The sequence below is a fragment of the Cyprinodon tularosa genome, unplaced genomic scaffold (genome assembly GCF_016077235.1).
Source record: "Cyprinodon tularosa strain WSP-4 unplaced genomic scaffold, ASM1607723v1 ctg106, whole genome shotgun sequence".
Classification (NCBI taxonomy): Eukaryota; Metazoa; Chordata; class Actinopteri; order Cyprinodontiformes; family Cyprinodontidae; genus Cyprinodon; species Cyprinodon tularosa.
The window spans coordinates 1,814,381-1,841,069 of NW_024037849.1; the positions used below are offsets into that span (position 1 = coordinate 1,814,381).

At 40.2% G+C, this 26,689-nt stretch overlaps 1 protein-coding gene across 2 annotated transcripts; it reads left to right on the forward strand.

Annotated features, from left to right (window-relative positions):
- Window positions 1–134: 134 nt before the first annotated feature.
- On the forward strand, window positions 135–26,203 carry tut4 (terminal uridylyl transferase 4). 2 transcript variants are annotated; one of them, XM_038287057.1, is made up of 30 exons: window positions 135–292; window positions 3,989–4,486; window positions 4,564–4,715; window positions 6,142–6,258; window positions 6,348–6,525; window positions 6,609–6,697; window positions 6,787–6,838; window positions 6,935–7,004; window positions 7,126–7,252; window positions 11,358–11,477; window positions 11,971–12,165; window positions 13,138–13,312; window positions 13,382–13,881; window positions 13,973–14,123; window positions 14,243–14,329; window positions 15,598–15,701; window positions 15,796–15,853; window positions 15,937–16,040; window positions 16,139–16,228; window positions 17,744–17,857; window positions 17,946–18,023; window positions 18,114–18,291; window positions 18,375–18,422; window positions 21,292–21,374; window positions 21,468–21,583; window positions 22,243–22,397; window positions 22,814–22,911; window positions 23,106–23,655; window positions 25,438–25,602; window positions 25,675–26,203. In XM_038287057.1, exons 2-30 carry the CDS (start codon window positions 4,042–4,044, stop codon window positions 25,764–25,766), a joined length of 4,491 nt encoding a protein of 1,496 aa, XP_038142985.1. In that variant the 5' UTR covers window positions 135–292; window positions 3,989–4,041; the 3' UTR covers window positions 25,767–26,203. The 2 variants fall into 2 exon arrangements, with proteins under 2 accessions (XP_038142985.1, XP_038142993.1); XM_038287065.1 differs by having other exon boundaries at window positions 25,678–26,203.
- Window positions 26,204–26,689: the final 486 nt, after the last annotated feature.

The window sequence follows — 26,689 nt, forward strand, 5'->3', positions numbered from 1 at the left end:
TTGGAAAACACTAGCAAGTATATAATACTTTTAGTAAAATATACCTAAACACAGATACACCGTTTGCCGTTCCTTGTACCGGAGGAAGTCGGTGCCCTAATAGAGTCAGCTCATCGAACCTGTTCGGCTGCGAACCGCACAATGCTAACTCCCACAGTGCAGCGGGGTGATGTATTAACATGGCGTCAATGGTTGCTGTTTGGACCAGGGCCGTGGGGCTGGAACACCACCACGTAAAACACAACTATGGAGCCAACTAGACAATAATTTCGGATCAGCTTTTGGGCTCAAAGTAAGTAAATATCCGCTCTCTAGTGTCGTAAAGTTAAAAGTCTTCCTGTTTATCAGGTGACCTGATGCTGTGTGGCATTTGGGTGCCAGTGTTATTTACGACCCTGGTATAGCAGTTAGCATAGGTTAGCCTGTAGCTAATCCGGCTACGCAAAGATAATCCAAAAAGTCAGTTTAAATTAATTCTAGATAAGTAAAGAACCATGCTTCATTTTTAAGTTGTCTTTATTACTCTCAAAGACTTAATCCCACTCCCCACTCTTTTACTAATCTTTAGTTTCAATCATTTAAAGATAACTGGTGCAAAAACTGCTACTTAGCATCACATAAACACTTTACTTCATCTGTTTCGGTCAGGCATCAATAGTCACACCTTTCGCTTTCGTTTCCTTGGAAAACAGTTTTGCTTAATCAGTTTTTACTCTCACATGAAACCACTCATATCTTTTAATCCTTTATGTACAGATATTCTTATTTTATTATTTTATTTTGAAGGTAGGAGTTCATCTGAATCAAACTTCTGAACTATGTCTAAATTCTGACTTGTAACCATGTAGTTCTTGTTTCGTTAGAGAAACCTCCTTATTTCCCAATGCAGATCATTTATTATTGATGGAAGCAGTGAATAGCATCACTGGGGACTTACAAGTTTCCTTTGTGTCCCTGTCGCTTATCAACTCTGTTACATTGTCTTTCAGATGTAAACAATAAGAAACTTGCTTAAAAAAGTTATTTTAAACCTCATGTACAGCATCTTATTAAATCAGTAATGGCTATTCAAAGATTAAACTGTGGATTGGCAGGGGAAGCACAACTCAATATACTTCTGAGGAATTAAATAATAAAAAAAGAAAAACAAATACAAGCAGAGTAAAGGCAATCCAAGATAAAAACAGGCTGTAAAGCCAATAGAACAGTTGGAGCACAAACTTAATGATACCTTAATGGTTTAACAATCATAAGCAGTTTTGAAAAATAAATGTTTTATAACTTTGACTTAAGTGAACTTGGCCTGGGTGTGTTAAGGTTAAAATGAAGGTGTGGTAGTTGCAGGGATTCTTTTATTTATTTATTTTTTGTGGAATGTGCATTGTGCGCTGCTACATGAATACATTTCCACATGATATGGCTTTATAATTTTTTACTAAAAGAAAATTGACCAGAGTCAAGAGTTGGAGTATTCTTAGTAAATCTGTTAGTTTTGAAATAAATAATAATTGAAGTAATCATTACATTGTAGTTTGGGCTATTTGTACACTAAAGTAAAAAAAAAACAACAAACTGCTACTCCAAATGGAAAACAAAAATGTTATTGAAGTGTTTACAGATCCAGAAAACTTCTCGGTTTCACTGAAAACTCTTTAAAAAGTGTAAAAAAAAGAAAAAAAAAGTTGATTTTGATTAAAGCTACAGTGTGTAATAATTACAGGCATATAAAGTCAGAAATTTAATATATTATATATAACTATGTTATTTATCATCACCTATGAGCTCAGCCTTTTAACCATAATATTTGCGTTGCCTTAGAATTCGTTATTTATAATTACATAGGAGCGGGTCTCGCAGCCATGGAGGCTGACATCTTTGCGCTACGGCAAGCGCAGAGGCAACAAACTAGCGATTGCGAGATCTCCCATGACGCTCGAAAATAACTACGGCAAGTTGAGAGAGATGAACTGAGACGGTACTGAACAGTAGATGGCAGTATTATTCCTGAGAAGCGTTTAGTCTGCCTGAAACCAAAGAAGAAGAAGAAGCAGGTATACTGCGCCTCAGTAACAAGAAAGGTGAACAAGGCAGCAGGCGTGAGTGACTTTGCAAACTGTTTGGCACTGTGTGGCCAAACATCAGACGAATGGAGGATCATGCCTACTCTGTATCACAACGAAAAGCGGCGGACACCGAACCCCCGTCATCTAAGAAGCGGAAACACGACGAGAATAAACGCAAGCGTGACAAGAAACGACAAAAAACACGGATCAACATTGGCACAGCATTTACACGATGGAAGTCACTGATGGAGGAAAAAGGTTTTCAAAGTGACGCTCAAGTTGCCAGTTTTCTCTTGGACAGGTAATTAATCCTACACACACAATTGTCTAATATCACTGCAGTTTTTGGAGTACAGGATGCTCAGACCTGTCTAAAACAATAACATGCTGCGTGATGATGCTGTTACTCTCCAGTATACTTATTCAGCAACGTCCCTGACGTTTCATAGGTAATGATTCAGTAATTTTCTGTAAAATAATTTTCTGGATATATACCTCGGTTACTTCTCTCCGGCTCCTTTGGAGATCTTCAAGCCTTTCCTCCTCTGCTCTCACCCCGCTGGCACCCCTCCCTCGCCTGGCCCTAGCTGCACGGCCTCCCTGCCCTCGTCCTCTCCCTCTTCCTCGCGTTGTAACCCCCGTGCCACCAAAATGACTTGGACTCTGTAAACGGGGAATATATATTCTTCCAGCGAACACAATCTCGCTGTTAAACTAATGACTACAATTACTTCGTCTGTTTATATCACCATGCAAAGCAGCTCACCAAAACGTCACAACGATGTAGAAAAAATAACGGGTATATTTATTATCTTAAGTTTACATGAAATCTATACCCTACACAGACTAATGAAATACTATCTGTAAAATTATCTATGTAAACAAACCTCATCACTTGAGAAGGTGATGCGGACGTCGTGGAAGACATTTTGTCCCGTAACGCTTGCCATACTGTTGGGGGGGAGAAGCGGTGGGGGGGAGACGTTCATGTTGCTGCGGTCTGCAGTCTGACCGCTAGATGTCGCTGAAAATTACACACTGTAGCTTTAATAGCCAATATTGTTAAACACATATATTTTCTGTGATTTGTTGTGTGGGGAAAAAAAAGCATCAGTTTTTAATGGAACAAAAAAAGAAAACCAAATGCATAATAAATAACTAAAGGGTTTAAAATTCAGCCATAAACTAAGCACATACGGTAATTCCTGTGACTTTAACATTATTGATTTAAAGTACAGATACGTGCATCTTATTGACTAATGCTACATTTATTTTAAAATTTTTTTCACAGGTTTTAGTTCTTCCTAACTTTTGAACATTTTCATCTTAGTGTCGACTTTTATGGTAATGTTATTAATTAGCTATTCCTTCATGAAAAATCAAAATATCTTGTATTATCTTTTTTTTCTTCAGAATTTAATAAGCAATTACTCTCTATATGGTGGATTGGTTTCCAGGACCAAATGTCGCACAGTCTGTCTGTAAGAAATTGGATTATAACTAATATTTTTGATACTAGAGTCCAACATGATGTTCTGTCTCCTTTGTGAGATGTTAGAAATCGATACCCAAGGCGATACTGATTTTCCTTTTTTCTTAGTCTCTTAAGGTCTGACTTATTGGTTATAATTTGAACTCGTTTGAATGTTTCTTGACACTAATACACAAACAAATCTACATTGCTGCAGGATGTTTGATATATGTATTAGTTTTGAATACTAATTTCTGCATCTGAGGGGGAAACTTCTTTGTTTTGATGTATTTAAGAAGTGAAATATGAAAAACCTCATATTTAATCACTCAATCAAGAAAACATTTAAGATATTAATCTCTTGTTATTTATTTGTTCATCTTAATTTGGCCAAAATAGATATCTCATATTAATAGCATTGATAGCTGATTGGACAAATTGTGTCTTTATCCAGACTTTCGGTGGCCTGCCTGGTGTTGACAGGTGGAAAGCAGCAGGGCACCGGGGATGGAGGAGTCCGTAGGTTCAGTAAAAGCACTCAAACAGTCCCAGTCCAGAGGAGCAAAGGCGTCATCCAGTCAGAGGCCAAACAAAGAGGGTGTCAAGAGTGCGCTGCGCAGCAAAGAAAACCTCACCGCTGCTAAAGATGAAAGAAACGCAGGCAGCCTAGTGACCCGAGCGCCAGGCGGCCCGTTTTCAGACAGCTCCCTGGATAAGAAGAGAGGACGGCTGTCCAGGCTGACTGGAAGGACGAGTTCAGGGGAGAGGGCTAAAGGAAAGGTGGGAAACGCCCAACCCGCAGAGTCCAGTCTGCCTCATCCTGGAGATGGCAGCAGCAGTTCATCGGCAAACAGAGAGAAAACCGCTTCTGTTTCACCTGGAACACCTGAAAGGGCGCTCACAGAGCAAGCTAAAAGCTCAACAGGGACCCCAGCTAGAGACAAGGCCCAAGGTGGGTTACACGGTTTTCCTCAGATCTTTAAACTTCCCTGATTCTATGTGATCTCATTATGCTCTGTGATGTTGCAGTGGTGAAACCTGCAGCTCTGATGCATTCACCTGCTGAAGAGGGGGAGGAGGTAAGGCTCGCTGTGGAGGAAGGGCTCCTAGCAGAGCAGCAGCTGGGCCTCCGACAGGTCGAGGAACGCCTCCACAGAGACCACATCCACCGCCTGCTCAAAGTAAGACCCAGAACTCATCTGTGCACTAAAAGTATCACATTCTTTTATTCTATTATCTTACTGTTTGTTTTTCCGTAGATATTTACCCATGTCTCAGAATTCTGAACTGATGTCTCTTGGTGGATTATTCTACTAATTGATGATTTTTTTTCTATTAATCGATTAATAATTGGATATCAAAAGGTTTCTTAAAGAAGATTTTTTTGTCAGAATTTAAACCAAGTGGAAGTAAAATATTTCACTTGAGGATTTCTGGATAGAGCGTATTAATGGACAATTTTACAATTTTGGTGTAATTACTGCTCTAAAGTGGTTGCTCTGTCCACTAAAGGCATGTTTTAGAGTATCTATAGTCGATTAATTGCTTAAGCCCTAATAACAATGAAGACTCTTCTTAATAAAACACTCAGAAGTTTTTTCTAAGCAGTGAAAAGGGCATTATATTACAGAGAAAAGTTATTTGTTGGTGTCTTCTCAGAAAAAAAGCTTTTACATGAAAATAATTCAAGTTAATGGCAGGATAATTAGAAAACGGTTTTGGGGTAATGTATGTATTGGTCAACTCTGAGTTGCAATATCTGTATCGTATTAGAAATAAAAAAGTTGTACCTGGACACCCCAATCAGCAAGATGGGAGAGGAGTGATGATCTAGGGCTTGTTTTACAACCATAGAACCTGAACACCTTGAAATCAGTTGACCACGAATTAGTCTTGTAGTCAAGACCACACAAACCGAACCCATAGAGGCACCGCACACATTTATAGTTGATGGGGATGTAGGTGCAGTGTTCGCAAAAGCCACAGAGGGGCAGCGATCAACATAACAGGCTGAAATGCACAGAAAGAAGAAGAAACAGCCCATACAGGCCTTTTTGTCTTTTAAATAACAGATGTAAAAAAAAGAAAAAGCAAAATGCATTATATATTATATGGTTAGTTGTTTCAGACTTTATTTCTGTTATCTGTGATGGAAATGGAAACTAAAATCCTTGTTTGTACCTCGGGTTTGGCCAGTAAAGTCAGTCACTGAATGAACAGTAACAACACTGCATTCAATCATCTTTAATCAGCATCATCTAGATGAATGAAGATGTTTGAACTATCTGTGACACGTGTTTAAGGTGGCTCTATAAACTATACACTCACAGCTTTTTAGATTTAGGCCTGTTTTGGATTAATAATTTATTTTAATTTTTTTATGCCTTGGGTTTAGATTCAAATCTTCATTATAGCCTGAGGAATAGCATCTATTTGATCACGCACTGCTGTGATTTTAAACAGCCTGTATGCTATAAACTTGTTTTTTTCTATAGCCAAGTCGGTACATTCAGATTGGTCTTTTTCTTAAATTTTACATTAGTTCTTCAATTTGGAAAACCTTTTCTTCTGAACTTAAATGTTAACATTTCCTGCTGTTTTTTTCAGCCGTCCCCTGAGTACCCAAACTATCACTATTTGTGCAAAGTCTGCTCTGTGCACATCGAGAACGTCCATGGAGCTTACAAGCACATCAAAGAGAAGCGGCACAAGAAGAACATGATGGTTTGTTTTTTATCTTTTTGGGGGGGTTAAGCTGTGAAAAGCATATTAGTTGTATTATAAATTGCACATTTCTTTGGCGCTCCCTGCAGGAGAAGCAGGAGGAGGCGGAGCTTCGGGCTCTGCCAGCACCCTCTGCTGCGCAGCTCAGGGCGCTGGATGCAGTTGTCCTGGAAACCGCTAGCCAGCAGGGGATCTCGGAGCAGGATTTTGAAGTTCGTAAGGCCGTTGTGACGAGGATGGAGGAGGTCATCAAGAAGCACCTGTCAGGTTGGACTCTTCAGTGTCTACACCCGGATACTAATAGCATCAGCTGATGTATGGAGTTTTAAACCTGATCTGTGCTTCTACAGCGTGTTCTCTCCGTCTCTACGGCTCGTGTCTCACGCGGTTTGCTTTCAAGACGAGCGATGTCAACATTGATGTCACCTATCCTTCCACAGTCAGTTTTCCTCCCCATATCTTTGTCTTTATTCAGCATGAGCATACTGTAAAGCAGAGAAAGTCTCATTATGTACCTTCTTTGCTCAGATGACCCAACCTGAAGTTCTTATTCAGGTGCTGGAAATCCTCAAAAACAGCCGTAAGTTTGGCTTCATATTTTCAATCTTTGAAGTTTTGAAGCAGAATACTCGGTAATTAATGCTGTTTTTATTTATTCTATCTAATTTCCGTTTAGCTGAATTCTCTGAAGTCGAGGCAGATTTTCATGCCAAAGTTCCTGCTGTGTTTTGTCGTGATGGAAGCAGGTCAGTGCTGTCGGCTGCAGGTTAATCTGATCAGTTATGGTCTGTTTAAAAAAAAAAAAAACCTGAAGCCTTGTCCTGACATCCTCTTTTAACTGAGTATCTGTCCTTTGTCTTTGCTCAGTGGCCTGATTTGTAAAGTGAGTGCCGGCAATGATGTCGCCTGTCTCACCACCAATCATTTGGCTGCCCTGGCTAAATTGGAGCCCAGACTGGTTCCACTGGTCCTGGTGTTCCGCTACTGGGCAAAGGTAAGGCTCATAAACTGGAAATGATTGCAGTTCATAATAGTTTAAGGTGGAATGCTCCCTTTATAATGTGGGGTGGAGTTTCTGTCTCAGCTAGTTGAGGTTGTGTATATTTAATAACCCATGGAATGATGGAGTTTAGTAGACACATTAGGACCTCATCTACATTAATGCAGAGGATCTACTGGTGTTATCTGGAGTCAAACACTCAGCTTTGATGTAAACAAATAAGTCCAGAGCAATTGAGCTAGCATTAGCTAACTCTACAGTAGCAGCCATTTAAAATTGCCCTTCCCAGTCAAACGCCAGCCAACTTCCAGCCACTGGAGTGATTCCCTCCTTCTGCTGGTCATGCATATTTTCTTACTCTGACTCCACCCTTTCATTGAATTAATGGGAGATGGGGCTTCTGTTTAGATCTTAATGTCCACACATCATAAGAGAAAGAATATTTTAGTACAAAGATTGATGTTTAAAAAAGGAATCTTAAAGGACCAACCAAGGGCCCATCAAGGAAAGTGGGGAAAGTTTGAATGGCTACTACTGTATAGAGGTTTCCTGGTTAAAAAAAAGAAAATACATAGGTTTCCTTTGTTTCCTCTTTCTTGTACTACTTGAATATTTGTTTTGGCCTTTTGTCCATTTCCCCCCATCCTTTTTTCTTTTCTTTCCTTCCTTCTTTTAATTGTCCTTCGGTCTTCCTGCCAACCAAGCTAAAACAAGACAGAGGAACAAAGATATTGTGTAGTTAATGAACTACATGTCAACATCCTAGCTTAACAATTTAAAAAGTTGGAGCTGAAGGTTAAATAAGTTTGCATAACTGACTTCAGGTCTCTTTAACCTATCCTGCAGTCTTCACAGCTTACAGAAAATGCCGATAAATCAGCACTTATGAAAGTAGTCAGAAACATCTGTGATGTTGAAGCCAACTTAAACTTTGCAGTTACAAAACGTGCAGCTTCAAGTGGCTTTGGTAAAGCTATATGCTGATGATGTTTTGAGATGTTATGGAGGTTAAAGATTTAGGCTACGTTCACACTGCATGTCCTAAAGCTTAAAGGAATACAGGTGCTGGTCATAAAATTAGAATATCATGAAAAAGTAGATTGATTTCAGTAATTCCATTTAAAAAGTGAAACTTGTATATTATATTCATACATTACATACAAACTCATATATTTCAGATGTTTATTTTGTTTAATTTTGATGATTACAAATGACAACAAATGAAAATCTCAAATTCATCATATCAGAAAATTAGAATATTACTGAAGACCAATAAAAACAAAGGATTTATAGAAATGTTGGCCAACTGAAAAGTATGAACATGAAAAGTATGAGCATGTACAGCACTCAGTATTTAGTTGGGCCTCCTTTGGCCTGTATTACTGCAGCAATGCGGCGTGGCATGGAGTCGATCAGTCTGTGGCACTGCTCAGGTGTTATGATAGCCCAGGTTGCTCTAATAGTGGCTTTTAGCTCTTCTGAATTGTTGGGTCTGGTGTATTGCATCTTCTTCTTCACAATACCCCATAGATTTTCTATGGGGTTAAGGTCAGGAGAGTTTGCTGGCCAATTAAGAACAGGGATACCATGGTCCTTCAACCAGGTACTGGTAGCTTTGGCACTGTGTGCAGGTGCCAAGTCCTGTTGGAAAATGAAATCTGCATCTCCAAAAAGTTGGTCAGCTGCAGGAAGCATGAAGTGCTCTAAAACTTCCTGGTATGTGGCTGCGTTGACCCTGGACCTCAGAAAACACAATGGACCAACACCAGCAGATGACATGGCACCCCAAACCATCACTGACTGTGGAAACTTTACACTGGACTTCAAGCAACGTGGATGAAGTGCCTCTCTTCTTTTCCTCCAGACTCTGGGACCTTGATTTCCAAAGGAAATGCAAAATTTACTTTCATCAGAGAACATGACTTTGGACCACTCACCAGCAGTCCAGTCCTGTTTCTCTTTAGCCCAGGCAAGACGCTTCTGACGCTGTCTGTGGTTCAAGAGTGGCTTGACACAAGGAATGCGACAGCAGAAACCCATGTCTTTCATACGTCTGTGTGTGGTGGTTCTTGAAGCACTCACTCCAGCTGCAGTCCACTCTTTGTGAATCTCCCCCACATTTTTGAATGGGTTTTGTTTCACAATCCTCTCCAGGGTGCGGTTATCTCTCTTGCTTGTACACTTTTTTCGACCACATCTTTTCCTTCCCTTCGCCTCTCTATTAATGTGCTTGGACACTGAGCTCTGTGAACAGCCAGCCTCTTTAGCGATGACCTTTTGTGTCTTGCCCTCCTTGTGCAAGGTGTCGATGGTCGTCTTTTGGACAACTGTCAAGTCAGCAGTCTTCCCCATGATTGTGTAGCCTATAGAACTAGACTGAAAGACCATTTAAAGGCTTTTGCAGGTGGTTTGAGTTAATTAGCTGATTAGAGTGTGGCACCAGGGGCCATCAATTTTGAACCTTTTCACAATATTCTAATTTTCTGATATGATGAATTTGAGATTTTCATTTGTTGTCATTTGTAATCATCAAAATTAAACAAAATAAACATCTGAAATATATGAGTTTGTATGTAATGTATGAATATAATATACAAGTTTCACTTTTTAAATGGAATTACTGAAATCAATCTACTTTTTCATGATATTCTAATTTTATGACCAGCACCTGTAGTACACCCAAAACATGATTAGCCTTCATTTTCTACTCACCCCCATGCTGAACAACACTCTGGAGTACTTTTTTGATATCTCAAATGCATCTGGAGATCTGGGAGGCTTCTTGCTGTCTGCTGACATTCAAATAATGGAGGTCTATGGCGCCCGAGGCAGAAAGGTCCATAAAAGTCCACAAAAAACGTGTCAATATTCCTCCATACTGCTCGTCCAATGTAATCCAAGTGTCCTGAGTGGGTAGCATCCAGAATTTACTCGAAACGAAGTGATTTAGAACGTTTTAGAGCATAAACAGTAGTGTATAGGATTTCCTAATAGCGCCCCCATTCGCGCTCACGATTCTACGGAAGCCGGCAGACCAAACCAGCGCATTCAGCTCGGCAAAGAACTCATGCTCTTCCTCAACACTGAAGTCCTCAGACATTTTTCTTTCGTTGTTTCTTTCTTTGCACAGGTAAACAGCACATTTCTTCTTCTACGCTTGCATTATCGGCAGAGCAGACGCTGAATGCGCACTTTCTTCCGGTTTGGTCTGCCGGCTTCCGTAGAATCGTGAGCGCGAATGGGGGCGCTATTAGGAAATCCTATACACTACTGTTTATGCTCTAAAACGTTCTAAATCACTTCGTTTCGAGTAAATTCTGGATGCTACCCACTCAGGACACTTGGATTACATTGGACGAGCAGTATGGAGGAATATTGACACGTTTTTGTGGACTTTTATGGACCTTTCTGCCTCGGGCGCCATAGACCTCCATTATTTGAATGTCAGCAGACAGCAAGAAGCCTCCCAGATCTCCAGATGCATTTGAGATATCAAAAAAGTACTCCAGAGTGTTGTTCAGCATGGGGGTGAGTAGAAAATGAAGGCTAATCATGTTTTGGGTGTACTATTCCTTTAACTCGTTTTTTGTGTAGAATCAGATTGTTTTGGTTGTCCGCATTGATCGTTCACATTTACAAATATATGCTACTTGTATGTGACTTCCTGTGTGAACTGCCTTCATATAACTTAAGTGTTTTGCATGTGCAGTAAATGACGCAACAACGTCACAAGTAGTGAGAGTGTTGTGTTTGTGGGAGTAAATATGGATAGCAACCCTGGAGCGCAGCGATAACCCATTGAGTTTGACCTGGAAAGAGCTATTCCCCAAAATATAAATGAAATTGAAAACTCGCTTTCTCTACATTGTCTGCTCTCAACATTACCGTCCGCCATGTTTGTTATTTTTTTGTCCACACCTCCACATCTTTCAGACATTTTGATGTGTGATTAAAACAGACTAATATCAATATACCTACAAATGCAGCCTTGTGAAGAAGTCACTACATGATGCACTGTGTTTTATTACTGCCCTTTATCATTGAAGCACTGAAGAAACGTTGAAGAGTTTTTAATTTTTTTCCATGTTTATTGCCCCAGCTGTGTCACATCGACTGCCAGGCAGAAGGCGGCATCCCTTCATACTCCTTTGCCCTGATGGTCATCTTCTTCCTGCAGCAGAGGAAGGAGCCCATCCTTCCCGTCTACCTGGGATCCTGGGTGAGTGCATCCCCTCACCTAATAAAAACAATCTTAGAGAGCACTTTCCACAGCTAAAACATGGATACATATTCCGTCTTAAATATTAAGACGCCAACTAGCTGTAAAACTAATGTTTTGACAGATTCCTTTGAATAGAAATCCCACAACTAACAAAGCTCTCTAGTTAAATTGTTTAACAAATTTTACTCTTTAATGCAACCTAATTTACTGCTGTAGAAGGGAACCCCATTTCCTTTAGCTCTGTTTTGATACATATAACATTTTAAAAATGTGTAAAAATTGTTTCAGTGCTGTGAATGAATGCATTTTATATATATTAAATGCTCCGCATTTTTAAGGTAAAAAAAACGAAAGTTAAGCACTGCTTTAATTCAAGATTAACAATGAAAAATATGAACAGCTGTTAAAAACGCTCCTAAACAGCTGAAGAGGGTTTTTCAGAAAGGCCAAGCTAAGTTCGCCACCAACTCATTTGATTTTCCTCTTTCAGATCGATGGCTTCGATGTGAAGCGAGCGGATGAGTATCACCTCACTGGAATCTTTCTGGACATGTTTGTCAAGTGGGAACAGCGACCTCCGAGCTCCTCGGAGGGACGAGGGGAAAACCGGAACGAAGCCAAAGCAGAAGGAGGATCTAAACCAGAGAAGAAGAAATCTGATGATGCTGAGCGAGCAGAAGGCCTGGTGAGTCAGTGAGGCCCTAACCAACCTGTTTTCCCTTTAATAAACTGGGATGTGCAGCTCAAACTGGAAAAAAAAGGTTTGCTGTTCAACTAAATCTGGAGATGCCCTGCGTAATCTAAAACTTAATTTTTACCCTTGATTCCCAGATGGGTAAAGTCTCCATCTGTGCATAGTTTGCAGGTAAAAGAGAGGAACTGACTTGACTTCAATCTGTGGAAAAATAACTCGTCACATAATTTTGAAGTCAAGCTGGACACAATTTGAACTGACAGCTAAGTACACCCCAACGGGATGACAGCAAATGGAAAAAAAAACACTGGAAAACAATGAGCTCCAACATTAGAAACCTAAACTTATAACAACATCAAGTAAAATTAAGCTATTAGATTATAATCAACATGAATAAAAAGAGAAAAAAAAGATACATTGAACAGTTCTCAGATTGAGCATGAAGATAATGCGAGTTACTTGAATTAATGCATATTTAGCGCCCCCTTCTGGCATTGTTGTTCCTTCAAACACTAACCCTTGTTAGTTTCCACAGGAGCTTGATGCGCTCAAGCTTTAGTTGGTGTGATCAACCCTGCAATCCTCACATGGTGTCAATTAGGCTTAATAGGGAAGATGAGAAGGAAAGATGGCTGCTACGCAGAAACACTTAATTTAACCAACCCTTGTCCTTGAGAGGAGCTATGAAACCAGGAGTTTAGTTATTCCAAGGAGGACGGAGATTAGAAATAACATTTTTTATTTATTTATATTATTTACCTGTTTGAGAACCCCTTCTCGACCTGAACTTTAAAGAGAAATCTGTTGTTTTAACAACCTCAGAGGTTAGTGATGGTTAATGAGACATCTTAAGCATTTCGATAGCGAGCAGAGCTTTTTTTTATTTTTACCATGACTCCTGTTTTATTTTATAGCTGCACTCTATCTCTGGTTCTGACTAATTCAAGCTGCTTTCTCCCATAGAGCCGATTGACTCTGGATCTTGGAAAGGGAGTATCACTGGGCCAGCTGTGGTTGGAGCTGCTACGCTTCTACACTCTGGAGTTTGCATTGGAGGAATACATCATCAGCATCCGCATAAAAGAGCTCCTTTGTAGGGACGCAAAGAACTGGCCCCGCCGTAGGCTCGCTATAGAAGGTAAGAAAGAACCAAGGCAGTAAACCCATCTGGAAGAGCATCAGGAATTCACGTTTCGTCTCTTTCTAGACCCGTTTGCCTTGAAGAGAAATGTTGCCCGGAGCTTGAACAGCCAGATGGTATTCGAGTACATCCAGGAGCGCTTCCGGACTGCTTATAAATACTTTGCTTGTCCTCAGAAGAGAGGCGCAGGAGGGAGACGCCATAGGAAGAAGGAATCAGGGGGAGAGGGTGTGAAAGCGGAGCGGACCCAGGACCCGGATCTTTCTCTGAACAGAGAAATGGAGAACAAAGCAGGTGGAACGAGTCAGAGAGTGGTGCCGGTTTCAAAGGAGGACGGCGAGTCTGACAGCGAAGATGATGATGATGATGGTTCAGATATGTCTGGGGAGAAGAGCTTAGACACTGGAATTATGGATATGGTTCTGCACGATGGGAACAAATCTTCCTCATCCCCCAATGGGCTGCTGGACAGTGACAAGGAAGGGGAGGAGGAAGAGGAGGATAAGCCTGTTGCATCGCAAGATCTGCACTATGTGTTCGATAAGATGATTTTCACTGGTGGGAAGGTAAATCCTTCACTTCATGGGATTAAAATCAACCCAATCTCACAGTGGTCTGTACTCTTTTACTGAAGGGATTAATTCCTATTCTTTTCAGCCTCCGACTGTGGTGTGCAGCATCTGCAAGAGAGACGGGCACCTTAAAGACGACTGTCCTGAAGACTTTAAGAAGATCGAGCTGAAACCTCTGCCTCCCATGAACGACCGCTTCAGAAATATTCTGGACGGACTCTGCAGATTCTGCTACTGTACGCCCAACACTACATTTATCACTTTCTTTCAGACGGCATTCATTTAAATTCCCATAACTATGCTTGACTTTACAGAAACTTATTTTTCTAGTCTGACTGAATCTGCTTGTTTGCAGACGAGTTGTCACCGTCACATATTGAGCAGCAGAAGAGGGAGCAGATTCTCGCCGGCCTGGAGAGGTTCATTAGGAAGGAGTACAATGGTGAATTTTTTTTTTCTTCTGTGGACAAAGCTCCCCTCATGCTTCAGGACATGAGATTAGGGTGCCTCCATTTATTGGGAAACATCTGGAGAATGATTTATATGAATGCTGAGTATTTCCCCATTTAGCAGATTTATTCATATCTACACCAACCTGTAGTTATTACTGAAGAGTTTCCGGTTATAACTTTGCACCTGTTTATGGCCAATGAGACTTGTTTACGTAAAACTTCATCATAATAGATGAGAATATTAAGAAAGATTTAAAACATTTGCAGCCTTTGCAGGCGTTCAAAGTCAATTTACTAATAAGTGAGACAAATATTGTGCTTTTTTTCACAATTTTCTTACTTTTTTACACTGAACTTTTGGTTTCAATCATCTCTAAGCCTTAATAATGGAAATTACAAATAAAAAGGCTTGAAATATTTAACTCTGTGATGAATATATATCAAAATGCGCCTCACTAACTAGCATCATTGACAGATGTATTGATCTTGTTCATGGTATTATAAAATGTTAAGATTTACCTTTATGCTAAAAAGACATTCTGGTAAATAATTTCTGGCACAATACGAATCATTTGCTGGTGAAACCAACTTGGACTAAAGACCATCCATGACCCAGTCTCACATTTTTCCTTTAACTGCTGTGGTTTAGGGGGGCTCAGTGGAGCAGTGGGTAAAACTGCTGCTTTGCAGCAAGAAGGTCCTGAGTTTGATTCCTGGCCTGGTTCTTGCGGCATGGAGTTTGCATGTTCACCCTGTGCATGCATGGGTGTGGTTCCTCCCACTGTCCAAAAACATAACTGTTAGGTTAATTGGCGTGTCTTAACTTTCCTTAGGTGTGAGTGTGCGTGAATGGTTGTTTGTCCTGTTTGTCTCTGTGTTGCCCTGCGATGGACTGGCGATCTGTCCAGGTTGAACCCCACCTGACAGCTGGAGATAGGCACCAGCACCCATCGCAACACCAGCGGGGATAAAAGATGATGGAAAATGGATGGATGCTGTAGTTTTTTCAGACTTCTAGAGTCTGGGAAAATCACAGAAGAGCAGATTTAGACCAAATCAGATTCTAAATGTAATCAGTTTTCCATAAAGCTGGGATATTCTTCTTTCAGCAAATCCAGTGAGAAACTTCCTGGTTTTAATCTGGCTACCCTCTGCTGTTTGTAGCCTTCCCTTCACTGTTCCTGTCTTAAAGTGCTACAATGGTACTTTTAGGTGAAAATAAGACTGTCATGTTGTTTCTGATATTTTTACTGTACAGATAAAGCTCAGCTCTGCTTATTTGGCTCTTCCAAAAATGGTTTTGGTTTCCGGGACAGTGACCTCGACATCTGCATGACTCTGGAGGGTCATGATACTGCAGAAGTGGGTAGCCTCCTCATTCAGAGCACTCATTTCATTGATTCTGTCCATCATGTGAAAATATAATAATCTGGTTTGAATGTCAATTTCTCCACAGAAGCTCAACTGTAAGGAGATCATTGAAGGCCTCGCAAAGGTGCTAAAGAAGCATGTAGGTGGGTAAAGCTGATTTGATGCTTGGTTTTTCTTTCTGAAATTTGTCAAACTGCTGATGTTTAATATCTTCCTTTACTTTCAGGTTTAAGGAACATCTTGCCTATCACCACAGCTAAAGTGCCTATTGTGAAGTTTGAACACAAACAAAGTGGTTTGGAAGGAGATATCAGCCTTTATAACACATTGGTTAGTGAGGCATTCGCTGCTTTCATCACCTAATGTAAACCTGCTGCATGAATCCCAAGTTTCCAGTTTTAATTAATTTGGAGCAATCCTCTATTTAGGCCCAACACAACACCAGAATGCTGGCAACGTATGCAGCTCTAGATCCTCGGGTGCAGTTCCTGGGATACACAATGAAGGTCTTTGCAAAGGTAGGTTATATGGCTTTTAATCATTTTCTGAAAAAACATAAAAAACAAAAAAAGATGAAATGCTGTGAATAGACACAAAAAACAAACTGAAGTGATCAGTGTTGGGAACAAAAAGGAAAAGGTATCTTGTTATTGTTACTAGTTACTTCTCTCAGAGAGTAAATGAGTTAGTAACTCCTGTTACTGCACAGTCAAACTAGTTAATAGGTAAAGTAAATGTGCAGTTATTCAATTGTGTTGCTTCAGATCTGCTTTTAAATGGTTTTATAAAGCTTTGTTAAATAAAACAAGCATTTTCAGAGGAGCGGGGCAAATTGCGTTCTCATTCCCGAAGATAATCTGCATTTTCTTTGCCTGTTTTACATTTTTTTCAACTTAGCCCAAAATATTTTACTAAGTGAATGCACATCCTCTAAAAAGGAAAACATGCAACTCATTCAGACGTTCTTTTATGGTCATTATGGTGTTTACTCACCCAACACCTAGTAGCAGTATCCATGGTGGCTCATCTAACTACAGTTTTAAGGTAAAGATGTATAAAGGGGGAAATATACTTGCTTGCACCCATAAAAGCGCTGTACCCTTTTATAGTTGATACGGATGAAGGTGCAATACTAAACCCGGAGGGGCAGTGATCAACATAACAAGTAGAAATGCTGGAAAAAAAAGGCAGTTGAGAGAGAGGGAACTTCTATTAAACACGTGTGAGAGCATGCACACTCTGTTTAAAAGTTGCTGTTTGCATTGCTCATCGCAGCTTACTTTCCCAAAGAAGATTTACAAGTTTTCCACTATGTCAGACTCGCCACCGATAAGTGAAAATGTGGACGAGCAAATAGGACGGCCTGACATAAACATATCATCGGAATGATTAACAATTAGGAGAACCCCTTATTTTAATAATCCACCTGGAAAAATAACATCCTCCACTATACCTTTAAGACTTGATAATTATTGAATAATACTAGATGTGTTACACAGAAATATACGGTGGAATAAAACCGTAGGTTTACCTGCTGCACACAGAGAAATGTGACGATGGGGAATCTGGTGCATGGTCAAGTTACCAAAATTCACGCGGCAAGTATAAACCAAGCTTAAAGTTGCATTAGTAGCACTGAAATTGAAATGTCCACAGCGTAATGCTGCTTTTACCATCCTGACAGGTACTACATTTTTGGGGTTTTTTTTTTAGATGTAAAAGTTTTCCCTAGACTTCTAGCTTACATGCATCTTGTTGTCTTGACCAAACGGTTCAGTCTTTGTTAAAATAAAACTTAACCATCTGTAGATTTATGTCTAGCTTGCAGGTGCTTTGGTGCAGGAGTGAAAACCTTTATAGTTCAGGGCAAACTAAAACGGCCTCAGGCTTCCAGAGCTTGGAATGTTGAGACTCATTTGCTTTTACAAACTTGTTTGAAATAGCTGTCTTGCATGTATTTCTGCATCCTTTCCCTGTAGGTCCTTTTTCTGTATTACAGTTATTGGAAACCAACCGTACTCTTCTCTTTACAGCGCTGCGACATTGGAGATGCCTCCAGAGGAAGCCTGTCATCTTATGCCTACATCCTGATGGTGCTTTATTTCCTGCAGCAGAGACAGCCTCCAGTGATCCCCGTCCTGCAGGAGGTATCCTCCTCAGATTACTGACTCATACATTTGTGTTTTTAACATAAAATATTGTTTGGCTTTGATTTTAATCAAAACATTTTTCCAGATCTTTGATGGTAAGACTGTTCCTGAGCGGATGGTAGACGGCTGGAATGCGTTCTTTTTTGATGACATTGACAAGCTGGTGAGATTATTGAACTGAGAGCTGATGGATTTCTCTATCATATCAATTTCATGCTTCGGATTTGTGATGTTAGTTTTTCTACCTGCGCAGCGTCAGCACCTCTCGGACCGGCAGCCAAACACGGAGTCGGTGGGGGAGTTATGGCTTGGGCTCCTTCGATTTTACACTGAAGAGTTCGACTTCAAGGAGCACGTCATCAGCATTCGCCAGCAGAAACGCCTCACCACGTTTGAAAAACAGTGGACCAGTAAATGCATCGCCATCGAAGGTGCACAAAGAGCTCTGCTTTAACTGTATCTGTTGCTGATGCGTCTATCCTTTAATTAAACTTTTCATGTTTTCTATTCTCAGATCCCTTTGATTTGAATCATAATCTGGGTGCCGGAGTGTCACGCAAAAGTAAGTATGATCAGAATATGGTGCTGACTTATAAGCTTGGGCATTTTTTTGCAAAAATAAGCCACTTAAAAAAATTTGAGAAACCTTATTCAAAGGTTATTGTCTGAGTTGAAAATAAGCCATTAAATCTGTAGTTCATCAATTGCAACCTTTCATCGTCTGAAATATTTTAGGGGTAGAGTCTGGACAAACCAGTTAAACATCAGCAGCACAGATACATTAAAACTTAGAATAGTGAAACCCAAAGATATTTAGCACCAAAGAGGCAAACATTACCCTATACAAAAAAAACAAAAACAAATTTAAGCTATACCTTTTCACCCACAGTTGGATATATTTGTGGTAATTAAACTGATAAAACTAACATTACCAGAAGACCCTAAACCTTCCAGCTTTTTGCTGCTCACTTTTCCTTTTTTTGGATCCATATATAATATTACAACATTTATTACAATCCAAAGAGCTTCTTAAAGCTACAGTGTGTAATTTTCAGCGACATCTAGCGGTCAGACTGCAGACTGCAGCAACATGAACGTCTCCCCCCCACCGCTTCTCCCCCCCAACAGTACGGCGAGCGTTACGGGACAAAATGTCTTCCACGACGTCCGCATCACCTACCTTCTCAAGTGATGAGGTTTGTTTACATAGATAATTTTACAGATAGTATTTCATTAGTCTGTGTAGGGTATAGATTTCATGTAGACTTAAGATAATAAATATACCCGTTATTTTTTCTACGTCGTTGTGACGTTTTGGTGAGCTGCTTTGCATGGTGATATAAACAGACGAAGTAATTGTAGTCATTAGTTTAACAGCGAGATTGTGTTCGCTGGAAGAATATATATTCCCCGTTTACAGAGTCCAAGTCTTGTTTGTGGCACGGGGGTTACAAGGCAAGGAAGAGGGAAAGGAAGAGGGCAGAGAGGCCGGGGTGAGCGTGCAGCTGGGGCCAGGCGAGAGAGGGGAGCCAGCGGGGTGAGAGCAGAGGAGGAAAGGCTTGAAGATCTCCAAAGGAGCCGGAGAGAAGTAACCGAGGTATATATCCAGAAAATTATTTTACAGAAAATTACTGAATCATTACCTGTGAAACGTCAGGGACGTTGCTGAATAAGTATACTGGAGAGTAACAGCATCATCACGCAGCATGTTATTGTTTTAGACAGGTCTGAGCATCCTGTACTCCAAAAACTGCAGTGATATTAGACAATTGTGTGTATAGGATTAATTACCTGTCCAAGAGAAAACTGGCAACTTGAGCGTCACTTTGAAAACCTTTTTCCTCCATCAGTGACTTCCATCGTGTAAATGCCGTGCCAATGTTGATCCGTGTTTTTTGTCGTTTCTTGTCACTCTTGCGTTTATTCTCGTCGTGTTTCCGCTTCTTAGATGACGGGGGTTCGGTGTCCGCCGCTTTTCGTTGTGATACAGAGTAGACATGATCCTCCATTCGTCTGATGTTTGGCCACACAGTGCCAAACAGTTTGCAAAGTCACTCACGCCTGCCGCCTTGTTTACCTTTCTTGTTACCGAGGCGCAGTATACCTGCTTCTTCTTCTTCTTTGGTTTCAGGCAGACTAAACGCTTCTCAGGCATAATACTGCCATCTACTGTTCAGTACCGTCTCAGTTCATCTCTCTCAACTTGCCGTAGTTATTTTCGAGCGTCATGGGAGATCTCGCAATCGCTAGTTTGTTGCCTCTGCGCTGCCGTAGCGCAAAGATGTCAGCCTCCATGGCTGCGAGACCCGCTCCTATGTAATTATAAATAACGAATTCTAAGGCAACGCAAATGTTATGGTTAAAAGGCTGAGCTCATAGGTGATGATAAATAACATAGTTATGTATAATATATTAAATTTCTGAATTTATATGCCTGTAATTATTACACACTGTAGCTTTAAAATAGATTTAAACTTATAAATGGAAAAACTATCACCAGTAAATTACAGTTTAAACAATGAGGTTTTCAGTTTTGATTTTAAAGGAGCCAACTATTTTTATACCCCTCATAAGGACGAATGCTGCTTTCCCTTATTTACTTTTTGAGTCAACAGGTTTCGGGCAAACTCCGGTTTCATCTCTGTTTAGATCTGACAGACAAGACCCATACGTTTTTAAGTTTTCAATATCAAACCTTTTAGATCCAAAACACCTGATTGACTCTTTTATTTTATAGAACTGGTAAGACTGTAAATCAAAATATTATTGTCTTATTCCCTAAATTTGGAATTCTTTTTAAGGTTCCTGATGGTTCTGATTCAATTAATGATGATGATGAGGATGGTCTATGTTGTGAAGTCCATAATTGCACTCATGTATTTTGTGGTTGTAATTTTGGACGGTGGTTTGTGGCCAGTATGGCTGAAAAATCCAATATTCAGTTTTTTTTCTCTTCCTTAATTTCAATTTCATAATAAAAAGTGACAGATGACATATATTCCAGAACTGATCAGTTGCTAGGCCTTACCAAGATTTGAAACGACAATGAACGTTCTCTGCTCTAAAAATCTCTGGTCGATCATTTCTATGATATTTTAAACCCATCCTCACTCGATTACTTAAAGAGCATTTGGCTCTTGTTCTTGGTGAGAGATATTGTAATGTAGCCAAGCATATAGAATTAAACTGGTCCAAGGATGGAGCCTTGAGGAACCCCACATCAGATTTTTGTTTGCTTTGTTTAATGACCATACAAAGCAAACCTGAGGTCCAATTTAACACTTGGTATCTTTTTAACACTCTTTAACATATAATAGTTATTTGTAGATGTAGTCTCGGGTTGACCTTGTTTACAAATCATTGTATATTGATCGATCACAATATAGATCTTGTCCATTGCCCTAAACTCCTTATTTTTTTGGCTCCTCCAGTGACAAATTTCATCATGAAGGCCTTCATAAATGGGCGGAAGCTGTTTGGAACTCCCTTCTTTCCCATCCCTGGTACTGAAGTGGTATGTCCCTCATTACTTTTTTTCTCACAATTATGTGGTGATTTTTGCTGATAATACATTGTTTTTAATCATCACCTTTTTCTGTCTGTGCAGGAATACTTCTTTGATTCAAAGGTGTTGACGGACGGCGAGCTGGCGCCCAATGACAGGTGCTGCAGGATCTGTGGGAAGATCGGGCATTACATGAAGGACTGTCCAAAGAGACGCAGGTTCAGTTATTTTGTCATTTAAGCTAATGCAATATGTGATACAACAGCATTTTCTACAAAAAAAATCTCCTTCTATATTATATTTTATGTGGGATCCAACTCTGACTAGTGAAAACAGATCAAGACTTTGTTGAATCTTGGTCACCAATTCAAAATTATTCATTGATTGGACATCATGGTCTATAGAAGGAAGTGTGTTTAGAGGTGTTTGTCCTTCATCAGTTGCTTATCTCGTTTTTTATTTATTTGTTGTCAAGAAACATTTAGATTGTGCAGCTGCATTTTTCCTTTCTTCAATTTGTGTTAATAGATATCATATTATGGTTTCCCATAATGTATTTGATAGCTACTGATTTTCATGGTTAAGTAAAGAACAAATCAACACAATGAAGATATAATTCCTACCCTTTTACTCGTACTCGTTGATTCATGCTTAAAGATTCGCCGTATGGGCCAATCCTGTTAGATGGTTTGCATCATGTCCAAAGCTAATTGGGGCTTAGGATGTCACTCAAGGACTTCAAACGATAGTGGGCAACTTAGCCAGCAGCACCTCAGCCCAATGGTTCCATATTACTTATTCATCCATTCAGATATTAAACGACCTATACAAACTGCAGTTTATTTATTTATTTTTTCTTCAATTTTTGTTAAACCAGGGTAAAGAAGAAGGAAAACGAAAAGGATGAGGACAGTAAAGAAGAAGATCGAGAACCGAAGGATAGGCGTTGCTTCCAGTGTGGAGACATAGGACATGTACGGAGAGACTGCCCTGAGAACCGCCACCTCAAACAGAGGAACACGGGGGCCCCAGGTTAGTACACTACTTCTTTTGGCTTTAAATAAAGATTTTTTTGCGCATTAGAGCATTGTAGGTAATTATTGTTCATATCTAATTCAAAATAGAAACCCATTTTTAAGCCTATGAAGTTAAATATTTGATTTAGTCTATTTGTAAAAGACTTTTTGTGCATCTCAACCAATGGTTCCAGTAAGCAAAGATGGCTTTGTCCATATGGATACTAGTTTAGTAATGTACTGGTTCTTCCTTCGTAATGGTTAACAGCATCCAATTAATTAATTAATGTCACATAGATGTGTTCTGATCTGATAAACATGTAGAAATAACTTTCTTTGAAAAACATATTAGGTTGATAGTAGTCATTGGACTCTGTTTGTTATATCATGTGTCAGTAGGATTGAAAATAATATTTTCTTCTTCTGCTACAGCTTCTCACATGGTGCGAGGTGTGGCGAACTCTCAGTCCATCCCCATCCCTCAGACAGCTGCAGACTCTCCTGGAAGGACCAGGCAACCTTCTGAAAGTGTGAGTTCATTAGTCAGACCGCTAACGGTCAGTTTTCAGTAAAATGGGAACATTTGCATGAGATTTGGATTAGTTGTTTAGATGTTTGCTGTTGTAGTTTTTAAAATGCTAATGTGCTATAATTATGGAAAGAAGTGTCTGGTTGTATAGCTCATAATCCTTGCTTATATCTTTATTTTGCTTCCTGTCAACAGTCGGACAGTCGGCAGACTCCGCCCTACTCCCCACAGCCCACTGCTGGCCCACAGAGCTCCCCCCTCTCCTCCAGCTCCCCTCAGACCTCCCTCAGTAAAGCCACTTCGGTTGGTCCACAGAAGCCGCCTGCACACTCGCAGGTTCCACTGCCTCTCTTCAGCTTTCCCACCACCCATCCGGGCCAGTTTCATCCTGCGACTCTCACTGCACTGGGGCTTCTTCCCACCCACCAGTCTCAGGGGCAGCCTCACCACCCTGTCCACATCCCCTCCACCTCCTGGCCCATCCACGGGCCAGTCCTCACTTCGTCCTCTGCCACCGTCCCCTCTCCGCCCGGCCTTAAATTCGCCCTGCGCTCCGTGTCGGGGAACGGGAGCCCCACGGGAACCGCGGGCAGCCCCAGCTCCGTGAGCCTGAATGACCCGAGCATCATCTTCGCCCAGCCAGCGGGAAGACTGGGCATGGGGGGGCCGGGACGGGAGGGGCACTGGCACAACAGCGTGGGAAAGCCCGGGTCACTGATGGGCAATGGCACAGTGGTGAAGTCAGGTATTCACTGGGGGACGTTTGGTGGCACCAGTCTGTGGGGGGCTCTGTCTTGTTATTTCTGTGTCTTTAAAGAACAACTTCATACTAATTCCGCTTCTGTTATTCTGAGGCTCAGCTTCACAGGAAGTTCCAGGTTGATGTTTTTGAAAACAACAGGAATCAATCAACAGCAAACAGGCTTCTTTTTCTGGCATTTTCAAGTCTTTGCACAACCATGAAGGAACCATTTCCTGTTTAAAAATCCAGTTCAGTTTCTTTCTTTATTTGTTGAATTTCAGACAAGCTAAGCTAACCTGGAGTTACTAACAGATACTAACAGATGAATATATGCACTAAACTCCTACCTGGGTTATATCTGTGGGAGTGTTAGCCTAGTGTTTAGAGCAGTGCGCTTGTGCTCTGAGAAGGTTGCAAGTACCCGGTTCAATCCCCACAGCCTCCACTCTGGGTTCCTGAGCAAGATCATTAACCCCACACTGCTCCCCGGGCGCCACACAATGGCAGCCCACTGCTCCCCAAGGGGATGAGTTAAATGCAGAGTGTGAATTTCTCCAGTGTGAGATCAATAAAGTTCAATTATCAATATTATAAATATTGATAATATTATTAATAATATTGGATCATGTTATTATAGTCGTGTTTGTTTCCTAATGTTGGCACCTCAGTTCATAATCCAACTAGCCTGATTATCTGTACCAAGGAAAATGTGTAACTACGGGGACAGCTTCAATCCGAAAAACATGCTGAACAAGTTGCATCTTTACTCTTGAGATTCCGCAGATATAAACACAGAAAAACATGATTTGGCCCACAAATATCACAACGATCACAATTGTGTGCAAAACTCTTGCTAGAAAATCACTGTTATGCTTGGATGATGTGAAGAAGCTTTGAAAATGTTGGAAACTTCTTCTGTACGTAGTGTGGCTACAGAGAGTAAAAGCCATGCGGCGTATAAAAGCTGCAAAGGCTTTTTTCCACTAATTTCTTTTTGAAGAAAACACCTTCCACCTCTTTAGGTGAACAGAACTTCCAATAACTTGATTTTAGCAGGGGATGTCTTCCTGTCCCTCTTTCATAAATACCCAAATTGTGAAATAGCTGCCCTTTCAACAGTTTTCCCACCTGATTTGATTCATCTAGTGACAAAATGTAAAAACTGTTTGTATGTCTTGGGAAAGAAAGCCAATGATCTTTAGACAGTTTAATCAAGCATTGCTTTTTTTTTGCATCTTTAAGTTGGAATTGGTTTAATATAATTGCTTTTTAGATATCCTTTGTCCTTTATTCAGGTAACAGCCAACGCTATCCATATTCTGGGTTGGGGGCAACACTGCTACACCGATTTGTTGCCAGCAGAGCAGCAGCGCCTTTACAAACATGTACTTTGTAGATTTGGAAATAGGGGAAAAAAAACTGATTTGGGTTTGCTGAGTTAAGGTTGCAAGCAAACATTTGCTTCTTCACTTGCAAAAATGTTTCCTTGTTAGGGGAAAACATATTTGATCTTTTTATGCTTTTTTTTTTTCTAAACTAGTCTCGCAGGCTGCTGGTTTATCCCTTAAACTGAAGGGAGTTTATATTGTAGGTTGAAATTAAAGGAAAAGGAGCAGTTGATGTGCTTTAAAAGACTTTCTGATAGAGAAAAACTGTCGATCAAGATTATAAGAAAGTATGACGATAACACGAAAGGAAGCAAGGAGCAATCAGAGAAATAAAACAGGTAGAAAACTTTGTAAATGAGAAGTTTCTGATATTTTTCTAATTCATTTTCCTTATCAGAACCCAACCACCAAGTCCAGTTTGAAGGTGTGAGCCAAGGTTCACGAATGTGGGAGCACAACAAACCCCCCCACTACACTCTTTCTCCATCTTGGCCCTACAGGATGCCCCAGAACTTCATCCAACAGGGCAGCGTGCAGCCGGGGAAATCCTTCATGGGCCCAGGTGAGAACAGACATGCCGATGATTGATGGCGCAGGGAAAAACATGTTCTGATTCTGACTTTTCTCATTAAAGCAGGTTCTGTGGTGCATCACAATCCGAACTTCCCTCTCGTTCCTCATGTTCAGCATCCAGTCAACCGGAATTTTATCCAGCAGAAGAAATAAGTCTTTTTTTTTTTTTTTTTTATTCGATTTCTGGTCAGTAATAGACAAAATAATAGTGTACCCTCTGCTTCAATTGATCACAACTTTAAAAAGAAGAAAAAAAATAATTTTATCATTTTTGTACAGTTTTTAAGTTTAAATTTTTGAGTCTCGTTACAATGATTTGTGATACAAATGTCAAATATTTTAAATGCCCCCGTTTTTGAGGGGGTCCAAAAAAGTGTTTTTATGTGTAAAGTAAGGAGGATGAATTGTAAACCTTTATTTTTATTAGCTGTACTCATACTTTGCTTGCTGAAAGATGAAGGCTTCGATTAGATGTTTGTTTTGAAAACAGCCTAACGTATCAGTATGTAGTACCAAAAGAAAGAAAAAAGGGGGAAAAAAGGAAAATGTTTAAAAAAAGCTTCAAAAAAATAAAGAAAAAAGCAAACATTTCTGGTGTTCCTCTTTATTTTTAACAGCATTCAGTTATTTCCGAAACACCTTTACAAAAACAGGACAGTAATTGAATTAGAACCGGACATCAAACCTGGATCTAAGAAACTAAACGGGAAGCTCCTGACCATTTAAATGTGTCCTCCAACTTAACCATGAGTTCATTGGTCCAAGTAGATTAAAACACTCAAGTAACAATGCAGATTTTAATGTTTCATAATCAACACCAAGGCTAAATATGTATATAACATCATAGATATATCAAATATGTATCAAATCCACTTTATTTATATAGCACATTTTAACAACAAAATGTTTCCAAAGTGCTGCGCATGCAATAATAAATACAATAAAATGAACACAGCCACAGGGAACCAAACAACTTCTGCAATGCTAAAAGCTAGAGAATAAAAGTGAGTCTTAAGATGAGATCAGAACACTACACAATGGGGGCCATGCGTATATTGAGAGGTAGAGCCCTCCAC